Below are 22,538 nucleotides of genomic sequence, written 5' to 3'. Positions count from 1 at the left end.
AAACTGCAGGGACTAGTCCAGGCAGTTCCTAGGAGTCAACACTGAGTCGAAGGGCATAGGTCTCCCCCCCATCAATAAAATCATCAATATCAGTAAGGAAGGACTTACTAGTTAGAACTTAATGTATATTGTGGAAACGTGTTTGTTGTACTATTTAAATCATAGCAGACAGGTGGAAACTTTAGATCAGGCATCTGCAGCATGCCACCCTTGGTGCTAAATCTTCTGTAAACAGCTCAGGTACAAAATGATGAAAGAAAGAAAGAGAGAGAGGTGGGGGGAGAAAGAAAGAAAGAAAAAGAAAGAAAGAAAGAAAGAAAGAAAGAAAGAAAGAAAGAAAGAAAGAAAGAAAGAAAGAAAGAAAGAAAGAAAGAAAGAACTTATCATCTTATAACGTTGCTGGGAAGAGTTATTCTGTTGAGGCATGGTGGGTGATGATATCCATTGCTGGAGAAAGCCAGTCCCAGCCCTAGATTATAAGAACTAAGTGAACCCAAACCGGCTCAGTTTAGCCACAATTCAGTAAGTCAAATTCCAACTGTATCAAAATCCAAATTTGAATCTATAGAGATTTTACTTTCAGACATCTATGTGATTACATGTAACTTTAAACTTAAGAAATCATAAATATAAACTCTAAATGTGTGGGAAAAGGTATAATTTTAATATGTTTTTATACATTCTGTCTTATTCAGTGATAATTTATAATTACCTAACTATATTGACACCATGCCATATTATTACTTGAATTACTCAGATTTACTTCACAATGTACAATATGATTGCTCTAGTTTGCAGTCAACCTTAGGAAACAGTTTACCATTAAAATATGTAGATTGTATGTAGGTTAAAACATAATTCCCTACAGAAAATTCCATAATTTTGTTTGAAACTTAATTTTTAATTTTCTGCCATCTAAGTTTTTTATTTTTCTTGGTATACTTTCTACAGTTATGCTATAAATATGCCTATCTTATATTTTACTCTGAATGGGTGTTTGTATGAGTGTGATTAATGAATGTACATGTTATGTGTGCAGGTTTTAAGGCGCTATTTCTGTACCTCAACAACTTTAAGATGTATGGAGGGGGTTAAAGTCCACACATCTTAAACTTGCCAAAGTTGAGAAACATAGCTTTAATGGGAAAAATTATACAATTGAGAAGTGGCATGTCGTGTGATCTATCGGCTATATACTGTAGAAATACAAAACAAACCTTCCGGCTAACCAAGGTCAGTAACCTCGATAGAGGGCAGTGCAGAATCACTCTTAGGAACCTCCATGCCATGTTAATCCTAAGCCACTTAGATAGACCTAAGTTGCAGAGTGACATATAAAAACACTCCAAGGCTGTTCTGGTGTAGAATGAAAAACAGCAGCACATGAGAGCTGCATCTTTGGGTGTGATTCAATTTAAGGTAATGCGGCTATTCAAGTCCTCAGTGGTTTGCATGACTGCTGCTGACCCATTTCATAGAAGGCTCCTGTGGCCAGTTCATCATCCTTGCCACATCCGCAGACAGCAGTAGTCTTTGCAAATATGTCTGAAAGGGTTAATTGACTGAAACACTGCTGTATCCAGACTTCTAAACTGAAACCATGTGTAAATGAAAGGCAAGATTTCATTCAGTCTCTGAGTCATGTCTTACAATCCTTACAGCTCCAAACAAGGCGTTTCTGGGAGAGGGTTATAAAGTCCCAACAGTCATTGGCCTAAGTCAGAACAATCCTTTCCCAAAACAAGTAACTAAAAGAAGTTAAATGTGATTTCCCCTTCTGATGCTACATTGCAAAATATTTTTAAAGTTCCTAACTTTTATCGCTTCTGTATGGCAGTGGGATAGCCAGATCACTTGAGAACTCTCTTGTATAGAATATTTTTAAATGCAGACGTCTATAATATATTAATAAAATAGTTTGAAAGAATGTTTAGAGCAGGAAATAAGATGCATTCATGATGCACATATCTCCCCATTTTTAAAGAAGAGGGACAATTCATGTATTGAATTTGTAAAATTTGCATTTATTTTTAATACATTTTCCGGAGGTGTAATAACTGAGACTTAGTATTATAATAGTCTCTCTTCCAATTTCAGGTTAAAAAAAGTTTAGCTGAACTGTCATAACATTTTCGCTCTTCAATATTAATATGAGCTATATTCTAATTGACTATGATTTGTTGCTGTTGTTGTTTGCTTGCTTTGTTTTTGCTATGGTTTGACAAATTATTTAATGCATATTGGACCTTTCACATGTACCCAGAAGCTTGGAAACAAGCTGTTCAGAATAAAGTATTTGGAGAAAGAGACCTGTCCTTTTGTGGACATTGCATGCTACTTTGTCATGCAAATGGCAAATTGTTAGCAGAAGTGGCAGCAAATTTGGAATCCACATACATATCTGTATGTGTCTGTGAGTTTGAATTCTATAGGTGCCATATACCTTGTAATGCCATCAATTTAAATTGAATCCACTTATTTTGTCTTCAGTTGGGCAAAAGAGATGATGGGAAATTGGTACAAAATAAAATACTGATTCTAATTAATTGTTGTTGATAATAATATCAATATTTCCTCCTATACCTCAGTAGCCAACATCAATATTTCCTCCTATACCTCAGTAGTCATCTCTCTCTCTCTCTCTCTCTCTCTCTCTCTCTCTCTCTCTCTCTCTCTCTCTCTCTCTCTCAAACTGTCAATGGTTCATTCTTTACTCTAAATATGTACATTTTGTTTTCTACTTTCTGCTCCTGAAGTCAGAAACCAGACTGGTTTTCCCTGAAGAGACAACAGAAGTCAGTGAAACCACATAAGCGATCAAAACAAGCTTATATTGCACCGCAGCTCCCGCACTTACTGTGTAATTGGCCTAACATCACATTTGTTTAGACACAGAGCCTATAAAGACTAAACTTGGTAACCATGAATGGTCTCATTGAGGTCAATAGAATTTACATGGTAGGGTTGTTAAACATGTTTACAAGCGTGTGTGATCTGAGCCTTGGTAAATTATTGTAACTGAGTAGAGGATTCCACAAAGTTTAAAAATAGTTTTTGGCTATCTGATTTGCACGTGGATAAATTTTAAAAGGCTTATCCTTGTAAGGCAAATGCATTATTGTATTTTTTTTTTAATCTCTTCAAGCAGCAAACGTTAATTATTTTAAAAAACAAAACAGGTTCACCTATTAAACAAGTCTTACTACTTTCGGTAAGACTTTTGGCAGTTTTGCTTTAAGTGAATATTCATTTCCCAATGTAATTTTAATGCACCTCTAGGTCTGATTCAAAAACAATTTTATTTTCAAAGCCATGTCATTGATTTTATATTCATGTAAAAGCAATGTTAAGGAATTAAATAAACAAATAGCTGTAGTACATCAATCTTCTTTAATTTTTATTGGAAGTATTTCTTATAGAATGTCTAGTTATTTCTAGAGAGTGCCAAGTTGAGAAAAGCTACCTTAATTCATTTCATTATTTTTTAAAATTTTTAAAAATGGGGTTTTACCACAAAATGTTGTCATTTTTTTCTAATTCCAGTTATTGTAATTTTGAAACTTTAACTGCCATTCTGTCCAATTTTTCTATGCGTTCATCTGAACAAGGCCATCAAATTTTAGAACCACATGTGAAATAAAATCCACACTGTATGCCCCTAACGGTTAAGATCACTTCTTTAGATTTTACTTTACTTTGTTTAACATTTTAATTTGAAGTTTAAAATCAAGCATAACCATTAAATTCTCTCAGCTCGATAACCTGATAAATACATCATTCAATTCAATATCTTAGCATGAGCATCAGCAATTGTTTTTTCAGATGTGATTTGAAATAAAAAGTTAAAGTTACCCACAACTTTGCAGACCATTCTACATTTTAAAGGTCTTTCGTAATTTTATTCTGCTTTTCTCTTAAATGGTGAATGTCAATTACAGTTCACAAGAGAATTTTATGGTTTTGTCATGGTAAGAATTTAGGATGTTAAAGTGTTGGATCTATACTGAGAAGACCCAGATTGAATACTTTGGTGATCATGGAACACACTGGTGATTTTGGACCATTTATTATCACTTACCATAACTTGTCCATGTGGTAGCTACTGGGGAAAAAGTGGAGTAAGAATACTATGTATGCAGCTTTGAGTTCCTCAAAGAAAAGCTGTAAATCTAACAATAAGTATTAAATCTATAACCATAAAAGATAAATTATTCAGCACACTTTAGCTTGGATTTGGAAATAGTCAATGAAATTCAATACTTTTTGTTTGCTAGTTTTGAGAATGAAAGCAATAACAACATATATATGCATTAATTTGCATATTAAAGAGCTATTCTTTGGCCAATACATTTAAATGACTTTCAGATTTGCTACTGGATTCTGCATGCGTATACATCCATAATGATGCTAATTTTGGCTTGTATCAGAAAAGCAAACAGTTAACAGATAGGATATTGCTACTGTGATATTGCTTGCTGATTTTTTTCTAGTGAGATTCATTTTTATTCTACATATATGGCATTGCAATGATAACTATTGAAGTTGTATTCTTGTACATTAAAAATTACGTTTATATAGATTTCCATGACCGATCATATGAATGCTATCATTAATAAATTTTAGCCAGACTAAGTGGCAGTAATCCAACAAAAACAGGTACTTTTTCAGTGAAGAATCAGTCTTTGCAACTCATCCTAGATGCCTGCTGGGATCCAAGAAAGGGAAACTATAAATGAAAGTCTTACCTTTTCTTTATAATGAATATTATAAAGCAACGTTTTATTTCAAATCCTCATGTTCCTTTAATTTTCAGCATGTGAGACAGAAGCAGGCAAAGTTTGCCAGTTTTCATTAGAAGAGCACATCCAGCCCTTTAAAGACAACATGGACAAATTCATTAGTCAAGGTAAATAATGACTAGTAATTTAACCTTTCCAAGCTTTATCACAAGAATGTTGTAGAAATAATATTTAGACATGGTGAATGACGTGTCTATTTATTTTGGAGCCATAGAAATGTGCAGATTAGCTTAATCAGAGGGTTTCTTATTTCAAAATAGCTTACCTGTTCTGTGCTCCCTTTCTGAATGTTATTAGTGGCCATTGTTCACTAAGAAAGTTTTCTGAGTTCATATTCTGTGTAGGAAGCAATTTTCCAACATTTGTTTCTTGACAGTTTCATAAACTGGTGCCTTGACTTGTGTCCAGATACATGGTGATATTTTTCAAAGGGCCTATATACTTCTGGGTTATTTCATTTGCAGATTGCCTCTGGACAGTCATATGTTTTGGAAACAAAATCCAAAGCATTTTCTAAAAATGTCCAGGTCACGTTCAGGAAATATAAAAAGAATTGTGGGTTTATAGGACATAGTTACTTTTTCACCTTCATTTCATTTTTTTTTCAGTGATTGATCTTTATCATGTTTTTGTGCAGGCACAATATCTTTTGGGTTATTACATGCCTACATAAACACATGCACAAATACTCACACATTATTTAAGGGGAAAAAGGACCTCTTCTTTGGAACTAAGTTAGAAAGACTTTCTAGTGTCTTTAGTAGTGATGTACCATGAAATTCTTAACAAATATACTATCAGTATTCTTCCAGCCCTGAATCTTCATGGACTTTGAAGAAAAAGTCCAGATACAGATGAGGCCTTTCTATAGCAGGTGACTAGTCTTTCAAAGAGGTCTGCAATTGTGATAATGGAAGCTTTAAATTATTCTGACATCTGCTGACTCTGCCAAGAATCAGAAGACCAACAAATAACAGAATAATGGAGTTGGAAGCGACCTTGGAGATCTTCTAGTCCAACCCCCTGCTCAAGCAGGAGACCTTATACCATTCCAGACTAGTGGTTGTCCAATCTCCTCTTTAAAGCCTGCTGTGAAGGAGCAACCACAACTTCTGAAGTCAAGCCATTCCATTGGTTGATTGTTCCCATTTAAAAAAATTCTCCTTAGTTCTAGGTTGCTTCTCTCCTTACAGTCATTAGTTTCCATCCATTGTTTCTTGTCTTGCCTTTTGATACTTTGGAAAATAGGTTGACCCTCTCTCTTTTTTATGACTTTTCGTGGCCCTTAAATTATTCACCAGTTCAGATAATCTGAGTTTGGGAATAATTCCTGGTTTCCCTGCCATGTAGCCTTCACTGTCTGCCAAGGCTCTAAACTGATTTCCATGCTTCCCTTTACTTATCTTCACAGTTAAAGAAACAATAGGAGCCCCAATGGAAGGAAAGTGTTTTTTTCCCCCCAATTGTATCATCTCTCCATCTGATTTCAACTCTTTCCCTGGCCTTTTCTCCCTCCAGTCCCCTTAGAAAGATTCCTCTTGGCAGTTTTTCCCAACTGGAAAAACTCTGTTAAGGACATGGATGTGCTGCTTGGAAAGGGAAGCAGTGATCCTATATTCGTCTTTCTTGTCAGCTAATTCTAATGTCATTTCCATTTAATATCTTTCCCAGCAAAGTATTAGTTTTAAAAAAACTAATGTAGGAGATGTATGGCCAAAAACTCTGGTTAATTTCTGTAATTAAAGTAACATTATATAGCTTGGAATATAAAATCCTCTCGTTTTTATTTGGCTGGACCAAATTCAAACTTGAAAGAGTTTGTGTAGGATTTCTCTTTCTTGCTGAGAATTTGATAGGCTTTAATTGCAATAGGTTTTCTATGGTCATTTGTTATTGAGGTCGATTTAATCAATGGGTTGCTTCCGCAAGACTGGACACATAAAGGCAATGGAGAAGAAGCAAAACAAGGAGAGCCTGCAGAGCACGGCTTCTGAAATTCTTTCCAAGCCCTTTATAGCAGGCGCACCCAGGATCACATGATCAAGAGGGAGGAGGGCTTCGGAATGGAGCTGCCAGCAGTATTCCAAGTTGCTGTCCAACCACCTCTCCCTGAGGACTGAATGGGGGGGGGGGAATCTGTGCAGCCCCTAACTGGATCCAGTTCATTTTTGGGATATTTCTTTGCTGGCGTCTCCTCCACACAAAACTAGGACTTGCTCTTTTCGCTTTGGGGAGATTTATCGTGCTGACAGATTGACAATTAGATTTTGAGCACCTTGATGGCATTTCTTTCCAGGGGGAAATAAATAAAAAGGACAACTTTGAAGATTTGTTTGTACAGGATGTATTCAAGAAAAGTTTTCAAAACAACTTTTGAAGTTTAATTTCTTAAAATTAACATTGCGTATGTAGTTCTCCAATATGCAATTCATGGATTAAATGTTTTAAAAAAAGGCAAATCAAGCTGTTTACTTCTTTTTTGGTACACAAATTCTTCTGCTCAATTTTCTTTGCATTGCCTCGTCTATTGGTTGGAAGTAGTTTTGCAAAAATCTTAAAAGAAAAGGATTTTTAGGACATAAGGGGTTGGGTTACAACTAGCAATAACAACCACTGCCTTGAAAATAGTTTGCTTCCAGATAAGTTGATGAAGCTTCTCAGTCATCCAGGTCTGGCAGCTGAACTTATTTTCAGATAATCTTCCAATCTAATGCAGTCTCAAACTCCACGTATTTAATGCAGACATAGTTCTAAGTCACATACAAAAGGATCTGTTTTATAAACTTTTATATAAACTTTATAAACTTTTGTCCCAAAGGAATCTTGCCAAAACTGGAATGATTTTTGCCCCAACAGATAGGGAAACATTAGGGCTAGTAGACCTGGACTTCCAAGTATCTGGATTGCCATTACATGATAGTATGGAGCTCCCACTTTCTGCCATTTTGATTATCTTTTTGGGCAGTTCACACAAGGCAGCAAATTGGACTAGAAAGCCTCCCAGGTCCCTTCCAGCCCTATGATTCTATAATTTATTTTATATCTAGTTAAATGTTCTGTGTTCTTTCTTTTTATTTTTTTTTTTATTACAAATTTTTACAATTTTACAATAAAATCCCTCACCCACTCCCTCCCAGCCCCCCCCAAAACCCTCCCCCCTTCTTCCCAGAGCTGAATACAGGGTTAACTAGAACTAAAAAAAAAAAAACCATTTAAACTTGAATGCAATTCAAACAAATATAACTACATTCAAAAAACAAATTTTTAAATACTTTAACTCCAATATATATAAAAAAAGAAGAAAAAGAAAAGAAAAAGAAAAAAAAGACAAAACAAGTCTACATTTCTAATCATTATCTTAAACTTTAATATAGATTATTCAAAAGCTAAATAGTATTTTCTAATATCATACTTATACTGTATAAAGTTTATCCATCTTTTCCACACCAATAAATATTTCTCTTGCATTTGATCTGTGTTCTTTCTTTTTGATATAGTTGTATTAAAGTACTAAGAATAAAATGTCCTAATTAAAATAAGAAAGATTTCTAAATGTCTGAGTGTTAGAACTGTAATGAATCATATATTCTCAAGTAGTTCTCAATTTATAACCAACCTTGGGACCACAACTTTGGTTGCTAAATGATGCGGTTGTTAAGTCATCACATGATTTTACAACCATTTTCAATCTGATTGCTAAGTTAATCACATGGTCATTATGGTATGTATTACATATAAATACATTGTAATATACATTGCTCCAGGTATGTGCAATATTTTAGCACTCCTGTTTAAAGTGCTGTATTAATTTTAAATGTGGAAATTTCACATTATTCATCCTGCAAAACTTTAACCAATTATCCATTTTTTTAAAAATGAATTGTGTGAGATGTTTGAAATATGGCCAAATTTTACCATGTAAGCATTCCTTAAATGTAGCACACAAACAAGGAAAATCAAAATCAGTAAACATGCAGAAATATTAAGACAAGGAGATGAAAAGACTCTTGCTGCAGTCCCTCTGTAATTATTCATACCTAGTTTAATGTTTAGTTACTCTTAAGATCAAGTAGACTGACAGTACTCCAGACATTAGTTGATTCCAGTTGCCATTGATGCTAGTCAGCATGGCTTCCCAACAGAGATGATGGGAGTTACAATCTGAATTCATCCGGAAGATTCCAAGATCTCAGAATGTTTTCTATACCTTTGTATTTAAAAAGAATGTTGATTTCTCCTTTTTTATTTTAATAATGGAATTTTCATTCTTTGAAAATGAAGATTATAAAGAGACTCAGGACTTTTTCAGGACAGTTATACAAGTTACTCAACAGATGTGTGTAATAATTTCCTTAACCTAATTAAAAACTTTAGTAAAAATAAGATTTGGTTTCATCACTATGGGGAATTCTTTATATTCCATTGGAGAGCTTGGCTTCTATGGACTTCTTCCATACATGTTGTAAGAAAAGAAGCAATCTTTAACCTTTTTTCTCATTAATTTGATTTGTCACTTTTTCCATCCGTAGTGTCTTTCTGAATCCAGTCCTTAGTTTAGTCAATGAGGCAGCTTTTTCATTGAGAAATAATTGTCATTCTTACAATTGAAAGCTCATGAAACAACAATGAAACTTTTGGTCTCCAAGAACATTCAGAAAAGCCACTTTTAGTTCTAATGCAGAAATTGCCTGCTTTTTTTTTTAACTTCATGCTAAACATACTTTCTTTCAAGATACCTATATTTCAACAGTTATTCATCACAAGCCTTTCCAGTATCGGTTGCCTTTATTAAGAGATGAGATCCAGTAGCCAAGTAGCTAAGCAGCATGAATGTGGCACTGAGTATCAAAAAATGTTGGCTGCCTTTTCTCTAGTTATTTCTATACATAGTTTTGTGTCATCTTCCCATCTCTTGCAAGAGTAAGACATGTGCCATAGGACAAGTGTTGGTGGCAATCACTTGTCTACATTGGCTCATTGGTTTCTCATTGTTCTGTGTACTATTTTGGACTTGTTAGTACTTATGCAGCTTTTACCTACAGAGAAAAAATATTTACCCATGTTCAATGTTTCCACTTCCATTTTTACCCTATGTCCCACACAATAATAAAGAGATTGACAGTGCTGGATACTGTTCTCATATTCTAGCCCTCCTCATCTCCAAGATGCTTACTCTTGAAAAGAATTTTTTGTATGTAATGTCCTAAGGAAAAAAAATAGACATACATCTTTGGATCATAGGATTGAAAGAGACGTTGAAAGTCTTCTCATCCAATATCCTGTCTAGCGCAGGAACATCTGTCTGTTTTACTTGATTTCATTTTTTATGATATAATGTTTTATTAGTTTTAGCAAACTAATTGAACAACATTCCATATTTCATGATTAAAAACTAAAATTCTAAAGTTTGTATAAATCACATTTATACAAGATTATACATTCTTGGAATAAGCAAGAATGAAAAAAAATGCTGCCAATTCAAGGGGCTCCTTCAGAACGGAACAGATTTGGCAATGAATTCTTAAGTATTTGGTACTTGAAAGATTAAACCTCTGGTCATGGGGACCGATCGAGATTGGATCCTGCAACATTATCTTGTGACACGTATAATTGCCTTCATTGTAGGTATTCATTTATGTCTTATGTCTATAGTGACATTCGCTAATATACCTTCCTATACAAGGAATTTTTTAAACAGTCTTTCAACAATTGTATTGATGCCAAGGAGATGCACTGCTTTTGTGATAAAGTTAAGCATCTGTACTTGAGGAATAGTTGCAATTAAGCCTTAAAAAAAAGTATGCCTCTGCTCAAAGGATAATTATGTAATGGTTTACCCAGTTTAAATTTATTTGGCTCCAGGCCCAATTTTGGTTAACGTTAAATTGCAGGCTTGGAATGAAATGAAATGGTTGTGAAGCTAATGTTATGTTTCTCCTGCTGTCCAACCCCAAGAAGCATGTTTGTGAGCCTTGACTTAATTGAGTTTAACATTGACTATTGTGATAATTTAATGGGAAAATTCAGTGCCTTGTCATCAAACCCTATGTCTCCATGGGTTGTAAAGTCAACATGATGAAAATGTGTGGACTCATACATCCAGACTACCTAAAATTTGGATCTCATTTCCATGAATTAACAAAGCTTTGTCCTTCTCTATCCCTTGTCAACTGTTCTTAGTAACAAAAAGTGGTCAAGTTTCTATTTATTTTAAAACCTTGGTTTTTAAAAGTGGATTTAGTCATTTTTCAATTTCTCTTAAGCATTTTGTCTAATGATGGGGTGTTGAGATGAAGATTGGTATTTGAAAAAAAGAAAACTTTATGTAGTATTAATAACAGAGTGGTCACTTTAAACTGCTACAGACAATTGCTACATTCATACACCAGCATGCTCTGAAACAGCTTTCATAGATCAAATTCTAAGCATTACACAATCCTAACAACAACAACAACAAAATCATTGAAGGAAAATGACGAAGAGGACAAAAACCTCTGTGAAACCTTATATTGATATGATGTAGACCTCTTCAAGATTAAGTTAAATTAACACTTAATTTAATTTAACTTAATCTAAGTTTTAATGGTAGGTATAGTAGCTGAACTTTGATGGCTCTGTTATTCTGTTGTCCTATTTAGTTTAACCATTTCTTCAGGTGTCTTGAAACAAATGTGCAGCAAGTTCTCATTAACTGCAGTCAGCATATCTATGAGCAATATTTTTCAACAAACTTGATTTTCATCCTTTTATTCAGTTTCTAATCATTTTTATAATTCTTAAATAAAAGGAAAAATAAACCTGCCCAGACTGACTTTTTTTCCTGCTTTTATAAGCAGCGTGCTTCGCCCATCTCCCTGTATCTGGGGTCAAGTGAAACATCACTTTCCCTCTTCTCTACTGATACACAGAGAGTGCCCTATGCTGCCCATATCATAGGCTCATAGATGCCCACATCATATACTGATGATGTAGGGGGGGGGGATGTAGAATGCAGTAATTAGCAACTTTCTTTTTGTTTCATGTGGAATAGAAGCTGGTGAATTTTTTCCAGAACTTTGTTTTATTATTAAAAAGAAATTCAGTTTGAGACTTGAAAAAAGAAAAGAAAAAACCTTATCTACCGAAATTTGGGGGAAAATTGATTGGCTCAATCCTGTCTATTTTCAGTATAGTGAATTTGGCAGAATTGAAGATTGTGAAAGACAATGAAAGTTGAAAATGGTTTATAAAGAATTGGGGGCAATGGAGGAAAACCCTTATATGGAAGTGCCTTCAGATATGCTCATTCCTACTGTGAGCTCAAGTGATCTTAAACTGTTTCTAAATGTATTAACTCTACATTTCATTATTTTAAGGTCAAGGCCAAGCTCATAGACTCAAGAATCATGTAAAAAACCCAACAAGATAATAGTCTTCTCCCTCAAAGTATGTGCATGAGAACTTATTTAATAACATTCTTTATTTTATCTATAACTTTATTTCTGTTTGTTACTTAGCTAAAACTGACCATGAGATGGAAGAAAAATCTCTGGCAGAGACGCATAAAAGGTGAGATAAACAAGTTTAATTTGAAAAGGTTTCCTTCAGTATCCAAATAGTTATCTTTGATTTTAGATAATGAAAGCAATCTCAAAGGGCTATCCTGCAAACGTAGTTTATTTGAGATCTTTGGGTAGCCAATTTTCTCATACATTATTAAAGCTACAGGGTTTAGGCTTTTGCTGAAATTACTACGGCACTGTTCAAAGAATACAAATAGAGTGGTTGTTTGCTTGAAATTGTGGGAATTTTTCTTCAGACTAAAAACAGATGCATTACTCTTATTCTATATTTTGGGCTCCCCACTACATACAAAGGAAAGGAAAAAAGATGGTATTAAATTATTAATCATACTGAAAATTCAACATTGCTTTAATGTGTCAAAGTAAGTTAGCAAAGAAGCCAGTGTTGTCTGTCTAATTCAGTAATGATGTAAGCATTAGCAAGAACTGAGGCTTTGAAGACTTTATAGTTGTTATTGCACAATTTCTTTTCTCTTCGTTTTTGCAATGTGGCTTACTTTCAGAACTGGTTTTAGTAGCAAATGGAAATTTTTTAGAAATTTCCATTGCTATAAAAGCCAAAGCTTAAAATCCATGTTTTCCAATCCAATGGAAATGACAGAATTGCCAAATTTTGAATCATGGCTTTACAAAATTAAGTATTTATATATGCAATTATCTACTGCCTAAGAACAAACAGTTTCTAAAAACATTAGGAACACTAGAGAACATCCTTAGGGAAAAAAACAATTCATTCCTACTACAAATATCCTAGTTAGACTAGGAATGTTTCATTGGATTAAATAACTTTGAATTTACTCTGGTTGTAGCTGTGATTTTTTTTCCCATTATTTGCTTTATATTCGTTAGTAGTTTAAATACCTGAGTGCTTGCCTTAGTCTCCTTCTCACTCTATGAGTGGTTGGAGAAGGCTGGATCTCAATTTTTTTTTTAATTTAAGTGTTCCTTTATTGGGCAGGCAAACTTAAATAACTGTTAAACTCTACCAGCTACTTAAAAGACTTCACTTAGAGGAATTATATGAATAGACACAAGGAAGAAACTGTGTGGTCTTGAAGACATGGGCCGCATAAAGTCTTTGAGTTCTTATATCCTTGATTGATTATCGTCACATTTTTGCAGATTTAGAGTTGCCCTTTGAAAGACATGCCTTTCATGTGTAACAAGAATTGGCTATTAGAATACACTAAAGGAAGGGGAAGAGAGAGGTCAATCCCACCTTTTTTATATGAGGATATTTCAGTTATTGCATTTATAAAATTCTTGCAGTAGTGCTTAAGAATTTGTTAAAGCATCTTTAGATGAACAGTCAGGCAATCTCCAATTTGCCAGTATTTCATTGTTGTTTAGAAGTAGCCCTGAAGCAGCAGGTTGATTTTGGTTTTCTATTTCTAACCATCTACTTTACCTTTTTTTTTTTAAACTGAAACTATACTATTGACAAGAACAACATAACATGCTGAAATTTTCTAAATACTTTAGAATGTTATCTTACTGAACTCTGTGTTAAATCCATTGTTATGTGATCAATGCTTAAATACATAACTGGATTTTGCCAGCTCCCCTTCTTCCAACTCATGCTCTCCCCATATATTTCAGCTAGTAATTCAGTTTATTTCTAGAGCAGATTTTAAAGATACAAGAAAAAAGGAATTTCTCTGCGGAAATTAATTCACAGAAATATAACTTTGGATTCCATCCTATAATACACATGTATGCGACTGAAATATTTAGAGACAAAAATCTTCCACAGATTGTAAAGCAAAATGCATGTCATCATGAATATGCTTTTTTTAAAAAAAAAATACAACTAAGTCTTTAGTTTGCTTTGTATGTATGAGCTTTCTGAAATTTTTTAGCATTTCATATTACCAACCAACAGAAGGGCAATCTATTAGTATAATAATTTTCTTTGTAAATTATATGGTGTAGAAAAATACTTCTTTATATTGCCACAGTAAATTGGGTTGCTTTTTTCTTCCTCTGGGGTATATGTGCTGTCAAAATTTTATTTACCGTTCAAACTATGTCAATGCCAAAGACATTTTTGGGGCGGAGGGTGAGAGGAGAGCTCAAGAAAACTAAATAAATAAGAGATTAGTTGCATTCTGCTAATCATGGGTAAAATAGCTAGGAACTGGGTGAATAGACAAGTTACTGCTAGCTGCAGTGATGGATTAGCTGAAGCGCAATTAATGTGATTTAATGTGATTGGATTTTTCTTTTTGAAGTGACTATGTGCCACAGAGTGTCTATATCATGATTACATGTCTTAGAATGACAAGGAAACATTGATTCGTTGTTTGAAATGGAAAAATGGTTTTACAACGCTGCCTCTCTATGGCATTGTAAAGCCAAGCAGCCATGAAAGAAAATGAAATAGCTAAAAAATTCTTCAAGTGGATACTGCTTTAAGCACAATGCTTCTAGAATAATCTTATTGTTTATCAGATGAGCTGAAATGGAAAATTAATCTTTCACACATAATGAAATGGTATGTCTGACCTGTGGATTCTATAAAATCTCCGGCTGTTCATTTGTCAGAAGTGAGATGTTTAATAGTTTCTGAAAGGCTATATACATTTTTATTTATTTATCATATTTAGTGACTTTAAGACCGACAATGTGTGAAGTGTTTATTCAAGAAATGGGTTTCTGGCATACGAGCAAAAAGAAAAGTGAAATGTTTACTTCCCAATAACAGCACATTGTGTGATCTCTGGGTAAGGATCCTGAGACAAGAAAAAAACCACACCATTCTGTGTTTATCCAGTTTACATAGGCAGACAAGGAAGGCTCCAGCCTGTTATTAAAGTTGAAGTGATACAGCCCCAAACAATGACGTCAGTCCCTGAATAATATTGATAAAGTGCAAGAGCAAAAGATATGACACTTCCCAATTTCAGCTTTCATGGGCAGTTCTCAAGAACCCATAAAATTTTTGACACAGTCAAGTGAAAAATACAGCTTGCTTCAAAAGGAGACACAAGAGTGTCTCAGGCATAAACATTCACAATTTTCAGTGAAGACAGAAACTGTTTTTCAAGATCTCAGCCCCAAGTCTTTTCTCAGTCATTCTATGTGAGGTCCTTTTTTTTAACAAAAATAGGACTGGCATGAGTGGAATCTGCTATCTTTTGTAACAAAAATGTGCGTCCTTTTGCTCAGTGACAACCCAATTGCATGAAACTTGATGTGTGCATAATCAGCACCATTTCTCTAATTTTCGGGGGATGTGTGTGGAAATCCCATTTTTAGGGGGGGGAAATGAAAAAGTCTCTACTTTCCTTCTGGATAGTTGAGGTCTTTAACATTCTGTGCAAAAGCTATGTAAGTTTTGGCTGAAACAGTTGGAATCTCAAATTAAGGTAACATCTGGCCTAAAACAATTTTTTTTAAAAATCACTTCATTTGTCTATCTCACTTTCTTACTTCCCTTTAAATTTTAGATACAGCTGGTTGTCGACTTACAACCACAATTGGGACCGGAACTTCCATCATTAAGCCATGTGGCTATTAAGTGAATCATTGCCAATTTTGCTATCTTTTTTGCCATGTTCATTAAGCAATTTACACAATTTTTAAGCCAATCCAGGCTTCCCAATTGACTTTGCTCATTGGAAGCTGCCTGCAAATGGTGACAATATGACCCTGGGATACTGCATCTGTTGTAAATACATGCCAATTGTCAAACACCCAAATTTCGATCACGTGAAGAAGGGAATGTTGTAGCGGTTGTAAGTGTGAGGACTGATTGTAAGTCGGGTTATTCAGCACCGTCTTAATTTCAAACAACATTAAACAAATGGTCATAGGTCAAGGGCAATTACTTATATTGTTTGAGATGTCACTTATTATTTGAGCTTCCATTTTTAAAAAAGAAATTTGTAAATAAACATTTATCTGTCTTGGATTCTGTCTGGAAAAAAATTGAAGAGTGTATATCTGATGGAGGCAAGGAGGTAGATGGGAAACCAGGAAAATGAACATAGGCACCTGTATGTATGTAGATACATTGCAAAGTCAAAAGAGAAGCTCACATATATATTTCAAGGTGAAACATGGGATTCTGTGTTGCATCTTTGTGTGTCTTGAAAGTTTGTATTTCATAGTAATTTTTTTCCAGTAATCATGATGAATAATTTTGCTGTCCTAGATTTTCTTTCCTATGGATTGTTTCTGTGTATGCTTTTGATTTTATGTGCTTCACTATTTTGTGCAGTTCCAGAACTAACTAGCTATTATTAATTGTAATGCACATACTGTATGTTCTTTCCTTGGCATTTGGCTGATATATAAAACTTATACTATAATGGCCAATTCTGAAAAATGCATGATTATATCATAACACAGTCCTTTAGGTGTCTTTTCGACTGATTGTTTAAAATGATATGTGAATATTTTCCCATATCCAATGGTTTATACGAGGTGCTGCCAGTTTCTTCCAGAGACTGATAAGCTTGAGCACTAACATGGCAAAGTATCTTCATTGGTGTTGTTGTAGTCCTTTTTTCTCAGCTGGTCTGTGATGCAAATGCACATTACTCTGCTGGAGTATAGGAGCAGTAGCTGTGAGCTTCTAGTAATAAGAGTGGAGGCAGTTAGTTGTACCAGCAACAAAGCTTTAAATCCCTATTTCGGAAACTTTTAGAAGGATCCGTAGCAAACATACAAAAAAACTAAAATTATCAATATTTATTTATCACATTTATTATAGCCATTATAAACCATTTTCACGCTTATTCCATGTTGTTTTTGTGATAAAAGAAATAAATCTTAATATAGAGTCTGAACACAGTCAACACTTATTTTTGGAGTAAAATTCAAACACACAGGCTTGATAAAGAGTTGGTGTTTGAAACTTCATTATAGTTCTCATTAAGTAGATCAAGGAACTAGAAGAAGGTTTGTTTAAGGAAAAAAATGTCCTCTTTTTTCCCCTTTTTTTCATATTGCAACATCCAGGAAAGTTGCTTCATGTAGTTGGTTTGGGGGCTTTTAACATCTGCTGCTACCAGTGAACCCACAGACATCTGCTATGTCTCATTTGCAAGGCACTACTGGAATAAAATCACTCAGTTTTGTGCTGATGTGGTTTGCCTCAGTTGTTGCAAGTGCAAAGGGGCATTCAAGGTTCCATCTACAGTACTTCCATTTTGCAGAAGTAATTTCAGCTCTAGAAATCCAAGCGTGTGAGCATTCAGCTCCACGTCTTCCCAGCTTCTATTTCTGCCTGTTATGGCCAATTTGATCTAACTATAGGAGACTGACAGGATGGATCTGACCTATAATGCCAGATATCTTGAAGGAGATATGTGTTCTTCAGAAAATGCGCTCTGATCCTTTGATTGTTGACAGTTTCTAGAGGTCTGCAAAATGACAATTTATCTAAATGAAGAGTGGAAATAACACTGAATGACTTGTTGAAGTACCTTTTCTTTTCCTTGCCTTGAAACTTTAACCAGCTATTCCATTAGAGTGCAGCTTTGGTTATTCTTTTAGACCGCTAGGCACCATGCTGTTCTTCTGTAATTCAGAACATTATGATACTATGGTCACACTCAGAGTATAGCATGAGATAATCATACCTCTTTCTCAGGTCAGTTAAGCTACGATGTCTCAAGAACATTGGGAAATATGGATTTAAGCTATCCAACATTATTTCCCTGACCTATTTGATTTATCTGTATCAAGAGAGTCTGTGCAAGACCAGAATCTAGAAGTGGTATTCACTGAGTTGAGGGTGAAGTTCAAGAAGATGGAGGTATTTTGCAAATGTAGTTACTCTGTTCAGGAACTGGGAATGTTATATGCTGTGCATGATATTGTTGGAAGTACAAATGCCTTCTGCAGTAAGATACAAACGGAGATCTAGTATAGTATAACCTTATATAGCTTCAGTCCAGGTTACCTGCTGGATAACATAGTCCCATAAAACTGAAGCCTGTCTCTTCCTTGTTACAGTTTAGAACAGCAGTCCCAAACCCCCAGGCTGTGAACCAGTACTGGTCCGTAGCCTGTTGGGAATCAGGCATGCAGGCCATACGAAACTTCATTTGCACATGTGCAGAAGCTTCTTTGTGCATGCAAAACCATCACTTCCTCCCCCCAGCTGCTGCCGCTACTGCCACCGCTACCAGTCCGTGAAATCAGAAGATGACCGAAAACACATATTTTTTTCTCCAATTCTTTTAGAGTATTAGAGGATTTTTTATACTGAGACCTTCGTGCTTTTAATATTTACTTTTTTGTATATCATTCAGAATGATTTCTATACAAGTGTCATATGAACCTAGAAAATAATCTCAACCCTAGATTAGTAAAACATACTGCATTTGGGGCTAACCATGTAGTCAGCCCAGAGACTGCAACCAGTGCAGAATGCTACAGCTAGATTTAGCTAGGTTATTAAATAGTTAGAATAGGTACTAAACTATTCTGAAAATGTTCTATTGACTACCAGTTTTCTAAATCCATAGAAAGACCCATACTACTTAGGAAGTGAAGAAATAATAATATGCCCTTTTCTTTAGGTATCCACCTGTTAACTAAGATTTAGCAGAAAACACCTCTTCAGGGTGCTACCTTGGCTTGGTATCTACCCAGTGGTGGGATTCAAATATGTGAACAACCAGTTCTCTGTGTGGATGCCGCTTCCGGAAGTCCATTCTGGGCCTGGGCAACAAAAAAGTAGCTACCAGTTCTACCGAACTGGTGCGAACTGGATCTACCATATAGTGATCTAAGAAAGGCTGATCTGAATACAAATGTCCTCTTGTAGAATACCCTCCTCCTACTGGTCGCAAAGATGCACTCCAACCTGCACTGTGTACTTCTGATTTAGACACCAGCATTTGTTTTCATGTTCAGAAATTTCCAATACTTTATAATAGCTTTTTTCTATACACAGAGATATATAAATATTAGATATGCAGTCACATACACATACCGTAGCTTATAGAAAATAGGTTGACATCAGATTGGGGGAAAAAGTTACTTGAAAGCAACTTTACAAAGCAAGCAAAAATAATTTTTAAGAGCTTCATAATCCAGTATGTTTATCAAAATCTATTCTTGTCTATGCATAGATCAGACCCAACGCCTTCCAATAGCAATTGCGGTGGTGCAGAATTTTGCAACTTTCCTGGAGATTTCACTAGACTGATCCCTTAATAAAATACTTACAATCCCTGATTGCGGCCAACCCAAGCATCTGCTAATAAGGGGAGAAATTAGCTCTGCTTGCAAGGTAAGGTATAAAGGGCAACTCAAGAGAACATACACAGCTGTCTCAACCTCTACTTCCAAGCACACTGATAAGCATTCCTGGTAAGGGATGTTATTATTCATAATCTTTCAAGGACAATCAGATCTTTCCACTATGAATGCACTTCCACGAGGAACAGATACAATATTATAAGGGATGTTGCGATGTTTTCTATAGTGATAAAAAGTTCAAATCTAAATCAAGCACTCCCTGCTTAACTTTAGCAAAGATCATGCACACACACAAAAATGAATCATTTGCATAAAAAGTTATATATTTAGGCCTTGCTTAAGATGTCCCATGTCTTCATGGATTAGGCAATAGATATGGGGTCTTCCTGTGATGGTATTCAAGTAATGAAATGCACTTTTCATGGACCAGGGATCAGTACAGAGTGCTTTTAGGTACTGGATATCCCATATACCTTAGAATGCAGTTCTTCTGAAATGAGTACAGCATTCTCAAGTGACATTTAACAACATTTCAGTAAGAAATTGCCATCTTTACATGAGAATTGGGGGGGGATGTTATTATTTAAAATTCTACGGGCACAGATCCAGAACCTGGGGGGGGGGAGACAATTCCAAGCCAAGATATTCCCTTGGCATTGCCTTTTGATCTTTTTTTGGTACAAAATAATCCTCTTGCACTTATGTACCTGAAGTGTTGCTAGCAGAATCTCTTGCACCATTGCTTTCCTGAAAGGAAAAAAAAATCATTCTGTTTGATTCTGCTGGATTTTGGTCTACTAATTGTTCTGGAATTGAAGCCATAAAAAGCAAATAGCAAGGCACTATCTTTATTAAAGAATATCTCGGTCTTGAATATGGGAGAATCTGAGCCGCTTGGAAATCCTTGCAAGAGATATTTAGCCTCTGCCCTCCATAAACAAAATAGCAGTGTGAACAACCAAAGGCTCGTTTTTCTAAGCAGGATTGAAAAGTCAGGCTAGCCAAAGCAAAGCTCCTGACCTTTGCTGCCTCTATTAATCCCCAACAACGACCTCCCCCACCTTCTGTGTTAGTGGTGGAAACATTGGGTAATTCCGATGTTCTAACTCTCAAGATAAGCATCTAAGCTAAGAGCTTTCAACCCCCTGCACTAGCTTTGCAAAGACTGCTTTCATTAGGAAGTGTCCTCACCAAAGGGACAAGAATGTAATTAGCAAACCCATGACGAGAACTGGGGAGTTTGGTTGGCAGGTTTTTCCTCTAATTACACCCCTTCTACACCCTCCTAGCATACACTTCAGCAGTTTTCTATGTTCAGCCCTTGTACTTGGGAAATCATTGACCCTGGTTTGTCCTCCTCTTTGCCTGCTAAGGATTTATTATATTGAGCATTGGTTGCAGTCAATAAATAGGAGATGTCTATTTCCATTTTTATCTTATAATCTTCGCAAGATTAGTTTATTATAAAGAATGTGACAGCAATAATATATTGTCATTTTTTAAAATTCGCCTTTAGGACCTTTTTCCATTAATACTTGTGTTATTGTCAGAAATTTCTTTGTTTAAATGGACTTCCTTTGATCGATTGCTCCTCAATACATTCCTACTTTAATGAGTTTCTAAACTTTAGGTTGCTTCCCGTTTGCCCACCTGCCAGCAGTAGAGCATCCAGGAATTCACAGGACAGATTCTTTTATTCACTGCAAGACTTATAGGAAGACATGCCTAGAAAGGAAAGGATCCTTTAAAATAATTTTGGGGTTTTATAGAGCTAAAAGTGAGAAAGAAACACCTCATTGTACAAGCAGGAGGATAATAAAATAGCATTTGAAATCATCTGAAAATAGCTCCTGAAAAGTTGTATCTTATTCTGCAGCCTATATTTGTTAAAGATATTTATACCCTGCTTTTTTACCTTTAAAAGAGACTTCCAAAACACCAAAGTAGTAAAATTAGCTATTAGGTAAAATAAACAATTTTCCAATTTTCCAAAACTAAATATAATTAAACCTGAGATTAAGACAGACAGAGGTAGAGATATAGACAGAAGGAAGAAACAAGTTAGATTATAACAAAAGCCAAAGTAAAAAAAAACCTTACAGCTGCCGATTGTTTCTGCACCAAACCTGGAGAAACTTAAGAAGTGCCTTTTTAAATACATATGTTTTTTTGAAGTTTTGTTACCAGCCTTTAGAATTGACCACAGTTCATATGCAGCTCTGCCTAAAACTAATGCTGAATTGTTTGCTAAAAGATACCCCCTCATTAAACATGTAAATTTAAATGGAAAAATTAGCATTCTTAAACAATCTGGTTAGCAATAGAAACGTTATATCTTTAAGTTATTAACATTGGTAAGGTTCTTGCTCAGAATGCATAGCTTATGAATTAAAATGTTGTCTATAATTCTCTAATTATAAAGCTTATTTAAAAAAGCAAATGTATTTCCCTTCAAATTCAGTATGAAGATATTTGCACTCTCTATATATCAGAACTAGTTGTTTTGAAGATAGTATGCCAAACCTCGCATTCACTTTTCTATTTTCTTTTCTTTCTTTTTCTTTTTTTTCTTTTTCTTTTGATAAATGAATGCTGTGGAGTTGGTTTAATCACCATATATGGGAAACTTTCTCAGAACAAATGGAGGTGATTACTTTAAATACAACTTGCCTGCGCTCACTTGATAAACAACTTAATTCCTTAGGAACCCTGCTTCTAAGCCTCCTTGTATTGCAATCCCTATTCTCCATATTTGTATATAAATGATATTTGTGTATTATTTTTGACAGCATTCCAGCATCTGATGTTTTGCATCTTACAAACAAGCTCACTTTTGCAGAAGTGACCCAGCTGAGGACTTGATTATTTCTTGTAGCTGTTTAGATAAAGGAATTCCGTTGGCAGTTAAATGTCTCCTTGTGTCTGAATCAGCTTTCTCTTGGTTCCCAGCAAGATTAGC

The 22,538-nt window shown here is 35.0% G+C and overlaps 1 protein-coding gene across 2 annotated transcripts in view; it reads left to right on the top strand.

Moving 5' to 3' along the window:
- Nucleotides 1–22,538, top strand: part of FMN2 (formin 2) — a 196,273-nt gene that overhangs the window by 154,890 nt on the left and 18,845 nt on the right. The window contains exons 15-17 of one of the 2 annotated variants that reach the window (XR_005557298.1): nucleotides 4,814–4,906; nucleotides 12,296–12,347; nucleotides 19,450–19,610. Coding sequence is in view for 1 of the 2 variants with exons in the window: in XM_039348448.1 (XP_039204382.1) it covers nucleotides 4,814–4,906; nucleotides 12,296–12,347 (145 nt within the window). In the remaining variant the exon portion in view is untranslated. The remainder of the gene's footprint in view (nucleotides 1–4,813; nucleotides 4,907–12,295; nucleotides 12,348–19,449; nucleotides 19,611–22,538) is intronic. The other variant, XM_039348448.1, reaches the window with a different exon arrangement.

The sequence above is a fragment of the Crotalus tigris genome, unplaced genomic scaffold (assembly GCF_016545835.1).
Source record: "Crotalus tigris isolate CLP2741 ecotype Arizona unplaced genomic scaffold, ASM1654583v1 scf7180000018155.2402879, whole genome shotgun sequence".
NCBI classification, from domain to species: Eukaryota; Metazoa; Chordata; class Lepidosauria; order Squamata; family Viperidae; genus Crotalus; species Crotalus tigris.
The sequence above is the reverse complement of the archived record's forward strand: the minus strand, read 5'-3'. Positions and strand labels throughout refer to the sequence as shown.